Below are 7,591 nucleotides of genomic sequence, written 5' to 3'. Positions count from 1 at the left end.
ACCTTTTCTTCATTCCCATGTGACCGTGTCACCGAGTAACGCACGTTTGGTATTTTTTTCTTTTTTTTTTCGAGATTGTTAATTAAATTAAATTTATAATATTTCATATAGGTATGAGAAACTTAATTGATCAAATATGACTTAGCTTTTAAAGTTTCATCAAATAAATCCGCTAAACAAATTGAGATGAGAGTACATTGTTAACAATATTGAAGAGATTCTTTTGCCAGTTCTAAACAACAACAATGACAAGTACAATGAAATTCCACAAATGATAATCTTAACCAGTTATCTAAGTATAAATATTGAGAGTTGAATTCATAACACATTATTCCAAAGCGGTTAATTTTTATTGATGATATGTTAAGAACATTTATAGTATTATATCATTAAAAATGAATTACAATCATTTTCATATAGTAAACATAGACCAAAGAGAGGTTTGTTTCGAACAACAAAAATAACAAAACCGCAGTATAGTCTCATAACTAGGGTTTCGAACAATAATAATATTTTAGTGTAAAACCTTTATAACTGTCAATATATTTAAGTTAATCTTATTTTGAATAATTAATCCTAACTACAAAAGTGTACATTACTTTTTTTCTTTTAATCCTTGAACGTTTTCTATACAATAATTTTAAAAGAAGTTATATGCACATATTAGCATATATTAAAAAGTAAAAAACTAAAATTTATTTATGTATTATTCAAAATTGCTCAGCTTTATTCATTGTTAATTTTTTTTTGATCCTTTTATACCATTGAAATAAGAAAAGTATCTCATATTTGTCCTTTGCTATTAACATAGCTGGAGCTGAAGTGACTAAACTTCATATATCTAAATTTCTTGAGAAAAAATATAATCATAAATTTACTCCTTAACTTTTTGGCTATAATTTAAAATAAGTTAGAGTCTCCTTATGGGTTAATGGCTAAATTAAGAAACACCCCCCCCCCCCCCCCCCCAATAATGGGGAGAAATTCAAAAATAGCCACAGTTTCAAAAGTAATCGAAATTTAGCCACTTTTCATGTAAAGATAAATCTGAACGAAAACATTGTTCAAAATTCGAAAAAATACTCCAGTATAGTATACAAGTCCAACATAATATACTGGAGGTGCTCCAATCTCCAATATAATATACTGGAACTTTCCGCGTGTTGGAGTTCCAGCATAATATGCTGGAAGTTCATACACAAGTGCACCGATTTCCAGTATATTATGCTGGAACTTTCCGTGTTACAGCAAAATAGTGGTTATTTTTCAATGACTTTGCAAACATCGACTACTTTTGAATGACCAGTCCGAAAAATGGCTAGCCCGTGCTATTTTTACCTAATAATGGGGATGAGATTAAATAAATTAATTTCGAATATATTAGATAAAATTCACCATTTTCCGTATTAATTTAAAACAATTGGGAAAAAGGTTTTGAACAAGCGTAAACAACGACCCTTTCAGTAGAACAGAAAGGGGGCAGAAGAGGGTGGTGGAGTCATTCAACACGGAAAAGACCTGTTTGGTTGGTAAATTTCTTCAGTTCTATTTATAAAGTAAATCTCCTTTTAGATCTGTTCATTTTCAAGACCTTCTTCACGATCTCTCAAAACTGAGGGCAACAGCCAAACGAGTCACACTCCTTTCTACTCCATCAAACGATTTTTTTACCGATCCGTAAGTAAATTTACCGATTTTCATATGCATTTTCACGAATTTATTTACTGCTTTAAGATCATTTTTAGGATTTGTATGATTTTATGAGATCTAGTTGATTAATGCTGAAATTTTGATACTCAAATTCGGCCCAAAAATAATGGCATTTTAACTACAAAAGAAAGATTGTGATTGTCGTACTTTTATGTAGTGTTTAAATGTAGATATTTTATTTGGAAAAGATTAAGAAATAATGATATACGGATTCACACTGAATTTTTGAATTTGCTGATTGAATTTTCCATTCTTTTTGAGTAATGATGTAGACGTGCTTTATATATGCTACAAGAAACTCGAGCATAAAGTGATGGGTGGTAAGTTTATGTTTAATTCAGTGGCGGATGTATAGTATTAGTTTTAGATTGAGTTCAGCCTAGTAACTTTGGCTCAAACCATGGGTATGTGTTAAGAAATCTACTAAATATGTATACAACAACAGCCCAGTGAAATCCCACACGTGTACGCAGACCTTACCTCTACCCGGGAGATAGAGAGGCTGTTTCCGATAGACCCTCGGCTCAAGAAAGATGAAAGGAAAGAGTATAAACAAGCAATATCAACAAAGAAGGTCAGAAAGACAATAACGACAAAGGAAACAATAGCAACAAGCTGTACCAACAACAAAATACTGATATCTAAAATATTTGGAGGATTCATGGTAGTATGACTATTTTTACATTGGCTGTCAACCAACCACCACTCATCTTCTTTATTTGGACTTGAGGCTGGCTATGCGAAGCTCGTATAGTTAGAGTTAAGCGAGGGGACGTACACAGAAATACTGTGTCAATCACTTGGTGCATATGCTGTAATTGAGCATATACTTCGATGTGATAGGTCTTTTTGGTTCATCTTCAGTTGAGTTGCTTCACGTGTGAGTGCCATTAAACACATACTAACTTAATTACTGAAGCATGATGTAGGAGATCTATGGCCATAGCTCCTCTTTGGTTCTCCTTACCATTACACCGCATTCAAATGATTTTGATTCATTTTTAATATTTTGTTATCTTTCTGGGATAATCCCTGCAGGACACTCCTCCCTTACAGGTCCTGTTGGTGTATCATGTGCTATGCTTATGCGGCTGACTTATCTACTGTATGATGATAGTCAATAAGTTTTCATGGACAATGCAAGAATGGACTAGAAAACTCTGGCGTGAAGAGTAACTTGCTTAGAATTTGTAGTGCAAGCATGGTGCTTAACAAAGTTACAGAAATTGTTTCCGCTGCAGTGGCTCGTTTCTCGAACACAAAGACGTCTAGCACTCCATATCCATCATCGGGGTTACCACCTCTTCCAGGTTCACTTACTATTTCCAGCTTAGATCAGAAGAACAAGTTGAGACTTTCCTCATCCCTTCAAGATCTTTCTGCATATCGGCGGCTTGATCTGGAAGATGGTGATCTTAACTCTGAAATAGAGAGGGGTTCAACTAATTTAAAACGGCTAAATCTTTTCAAGAGAGAAAATTTGGGTACAAGCTTCTCCAAGGTGAAGGGGTCGCCAGCAGTCAATTCTGCACGAACGAAATGGAAGCGAGTTATCTTAGTTCTCCTCTGCTTGCTATTGGTTGCATTTCTCCTATATATGTTGTTTTTTTATCTTAATTTATTCCACGGAGAGTCAAAGTTTTATGTTGTGCTTGATTGTGGTAGCACTGGGACTCGTGTTTATGTATATCAATCATCCCCTAACTATAAAAAAGATAGCGATCTCCCTATTGTATTGAGATCACTGCCAGAGGGTTTCCAGAGAAACTCAAGATTACAGAGTGGACGGGCTTACAACAGAATGGAGACAGAACCTGGATTTGACAAATTGGTGCACAACACATCTGGATTGAGAAAAGCAATCAAGCCACTAATTAAGTGGGCAGTGAAGCAAATCCCCAAGCATGCGCATAAATCTACTTATCTCTATCTTTATGCTACGGCTGGGGTCCGCAGGCTGCCAAATTCAGATTCAGAATGGCTTCTCAACAATGCTTGGTCCATTTTAAAAAGTTCGCCTTTTATGTGCAAGAGAGAATGGGTCAAAACTATCACTGGCATGGAGGAAGCCTATTATGGATGGATAGCTATGAATTACCACACCGGTATATTGGGGGCAAAACCTAAAAAAGGAACATTTGGTGCACTTGACTTAGGTGGCTCATCGTTGCAGGTTACTTTTGAGAGCAAGGAAAATCTCCCTGATGAAACTAGCTTAGAGCTGAATATTGGTGCGGTTAATCATCATCTTACTGCTTATTCCTTAGCAGGATATGGCCTGAATGATGCTTTTGACAAGTCTGTAGTTCAGCTTCTCAAGAGGCTTCCCAAGATCAGTAATGCAGATATCACCAGTGGAAACATTGAGATCAAGCATCCGTGTTTGAATTCTGGTTACAAGGAGCAATATATCTGTACTCATTGTGTTTCCCTATACCAAGAAGGTGGTAATCCTACCACTGGGAGAGAAGTTTCTGGTAAAGGGGGGAAGCCTGGAGTTCGTGTTCAGCTTGTTGGAGCTCCAAAATGGGAAGAATGCAATTCACTTGCAAAAGTTGCTGTCAATTTGTCTGAATGGTCTGGCAAAAATCCAGGAATTGATTGTGAGTTGCAGCCCTGTGCTCTTGCAGAAAATCTTCCTCGTCCTTATGGCCAGTTCTATGGTATGTCTGGTTTTTACGTTGTATATCGTTTTTTCAACTTGACCCCTGATGCTGCGCTGGATGATGTATTAGAAAAGGGTCAGGAATTTTGTGAGAAGACTTGGGATGTCGCAAAGACTAGTGTTGCACCTCAGCCTTTCATAGAACAGTATTGCTTCAGGGCACCATATGTTGTCTTTTTGTTGAGAGAAGGCTTGCACATTACTGATAGTCAGGTAACCATTGGTTCTGGAAGTATTACTTGGACGCTAGGTGTTGCACTGTTGGAAGCTGGAAAGGCAGTTTCAACTGGGGTGGAACTTATTAGTTACAAGCTATTGCTCATGAAGATGCACCCAATTATTCTTTTTGCTATTTTGTTTGCTTCATTAGCTGTTCTTCTTTGTGCATTATCATGTGTTGGGAAGTGGATGCCCAGGTTCTTCCGTAGGCAATATCTTCCCCTTTTTGGGAATAATAGTGCTTCATCCACATCTATAATCAACATTCCAGCTCCTTTCAGTTTCAGGCGGTGGAGTCCTGTTATTACAGGTAATTTCTTCTGAAAATCATGTGTACCGTGCTATTCTAGTTTAGAATATGTCCATCGCTGTCCTTGTTAGGGAAATCAAAACAAAAATATCACCGCTTTTATGGGTAGGAAGCTCTTTTGAAATCAAGTTCACCTCTGTGCCCCATTTATCTGTTTATTGGAAGCTTTTTATACTAGCTTGAATTATACATCTCTGATAGTACTAATTTCAAAGTCTAATTTGGAACAAAATATGATAGTTTCACTGACTATAAAAAAATGATGGCTTCAGAAATGAAGTCACACTAAATATACACAACAATTGCCTTTATACCAGTTGTTAATGCTAATTGTCATATTAAGGCTTCAGCAAAGTGGAGTTGAATGGAGTTTTTTATGCCTCCAGCGTAGACAGTTTCCTCTAACTTATGATCTTTTCTTGTTGTCATAGACTGTCATCTTCTAAAGGAGCAATTCTGTTTAAACTATTAGTACTGGCTCAGGAAGATTACCTTTTGGTAAGAATAATCAATAATTGTTGTGGATTAGAGTGAGAAGGTAACACCAGTTTTTGAGTCATATAGATAACAAACATACTTATGACACTGTCTTGATATTTAAGGAGTAATGAATTTGACCTATTTCCACGGTTCCTACATATCTCTGTGCCTTACTAATTATGAGTTGAAAAATAGACTTTAACACTTTATAGTTCTCTTTTATATTGCTGTTACTATTAGCACTATTTCTCAGATATCCTTCTTAGATCACGCCAATTTGTCTTTCAGGTGAAGGAAGAGTGAAAATGCCACTCAGTCCAACAGTTGCTAATACACAACAGAGACCATTTGACACTGGGCATGGTTTCGGTGGCAATGGTATCCAGCTCACTGAATCTTCTTTATATTCATCGTCTAGTAGTGTGGCACATAGTTTTTCATCAGGGAGCTTGGGTCAGATGCAATTTGAAAGTAGTAGCACGGGTTCCTTCTGGTCCCCACACAGAAGCCAACAACGTCTCCAGAGCAGGAGATCCCAATCACGAGAAGATCTTATTTCTTCACTGGCTGAAGTGCCCTTGCCTCCAAAGGTCTAAATCTGATGGTAATATTGCTCATTGAAGAGAAAATCATGGGGCTGATGATTGCTAATGGCTCATTAGCCAAATTGCTAATTACCTTCAGCTATGAATCTCATGATATACTCCTGTCCTACGTTCTCCTTTAGAGGCACCATAATGAGGCTACTACTTATTCATCTGACATTACATAGAATAGAGTCATGACACAGACATTATCAGCGAAGAGAAGTCTGGCCTCACTAAGCCAGGCGACTGTGCAGAACAGCAGGGAACTTGTTACTATGAGGAGCTTGACAAAGATTTGCATCCTGTGAATACTGGGGATACTAATGAACTCCGACTATGATTCCAACTTGATAGTCCAAAGTTTCACATGATTTGAATGGAGGAGATTCTCTAAATACGGTCCTTTTATGTGAATGAGGTAGCCGGCTTGTAAATGGTCAAATTTCAGGTTAGGTTAGCTCGAGATTTTGGTAACTCATTCTCTACTCATATTTCACACAGGATACATGTTCCTTAATTCTTTTATACTACCCACTATTCTAATGTACTTCTATTTACAGAATTCAACATTTTCACAAGCATTATTCTGATATTAGGTGGAATACATAGCTAGCATCGAAAAAGTCATTGAGCTGTCTTACTTTAGAAAGGGAAGTTTGAGGGAATCAGCATGGAGATGTAGATGGTTTGTCCTGTACCAAATTGGAGAATTTGTTTGCAGGTTATTGTCATCGGTCCTACTTGACAATGTCAGATGTCTCGTAGCAGCTGCTCTCATTTACGCGCCTTCTAAGATTTCTTGCTTTACAAAAGGAGCGCTGCAGGGAAGGAATCGGCTCCCTTTGGAGTGCCTGTGTTTTAATCCCAGGTGATAGATTTACACACACATATAGAGAACTTCTGCAGATCCTATGAATCCAAAACAGCCCCAGTTCTTCTCAGGGCCTAAAAAGGGCTAAGAGCATAAGAAAATCCTCTTTTACCTTTCACCAGAAGCACTATACCATCACCGACACAAGGTCAACTAGGTTATGTACGTAACGGCAGGTATCATATATCCATCTGTGTTACATATGAACCAACCCCACATAGGCAATGACCAGCTCACCTGCTTGCATATAATATCAGGCATGTAACCCTGAAAAAACTATTCAATCTCCACCTAAACAAGAGCAGAATTAGACAGAATTAAAATATACAAAGCCGTTTTGCCTTTTCTTAAATATTTATTGGAAAAGCTAACAGATTTAAAAAGAAAAAGCAACCTAGCCCCGATCTTATACTCGTGAAGTCTCTTGGAAACAATTTTTATTTTTATTTTTATTTTTTGTATATCCCCAAAGTAATTCAAACTTGGGAGGTGAAGGGGAAATCAAACAATTTACACGCCCATCAATGTAGCATTTAGACTTGTAGATGTAAAATCTTTACAAGCTATCAATAGAAAAGTTCTTCAAAAGCGGGTATGCCTCATTAACATCATCAGAGGTTCTGGTTTCAGCAGCATTTGGCTCCAAACCGTCAAGGTACTGTTGATAGAGAACCCCATAAACCTTAAAACAGTGACACTAACTTCAAGCCACTCATACTATCATGCAAAACTAAATTTGAGTAAGAGGA

General features: G+C 37.1%; 1 protein-coding gene across 3 annotated transcripts; it reads left to right on the top strand.

The window, feature by feature from the left end:
- Positions 1,433-7,257, top strand: LOC109223385 (probable apyrase 7). 3 transcript variants are annotated; one of them, XR_002067557.1, is made up of 4 exons: positions 1,433-1,677; positions 2,749-4,904; positions 5,673-6,419; positions 6,568-7,257. XR_002067557.1 is itself a non-coding variant. In XM_019387671.1 (3 exons), exons 2-3 carry the CDS (start codon positions 2,912-2,914, stop codon positions 5,978-5,980), a joined length of 2,301 nt encoding a protein of 766 aa, XP_019243216.1. In that variant the 5' UTR covers positions 1,433-1,677; positions 2,749-2,911; the 3' UTR covers positions 5,981-6,561. The 3 variants fall into 3 exon arrangements, 1 of the variants encoding a protein (XP_019243216.1); XR_002067558.1 differs by having other exon boundaries at positions 6,532-7,257; XM_019387671.1 differs by lacking the exon at positions 6,568-7,257 and having other exon boundaries at positions 5,673-6,561.

Source organism: Nicotiana attenuata, chromosome 3 (genome assembly GCF_001879085.1).
Source record: "Nicotiana attenuata strain UT chromosome 3, NIATTr2, whole genome shotgun sequence".
Classification (NCBI taxonomy): Eukaryota; Viridiplantae; Streptophyta; class Magnoliopsida; order Solanales; family Solanaceae; genus Nicotiana; species Nicotiana attenuata.
Note: the sequence above shows the minus strand (reverse complement) of the source record. Positions and strands in the feature narration are given on the sequence as shown.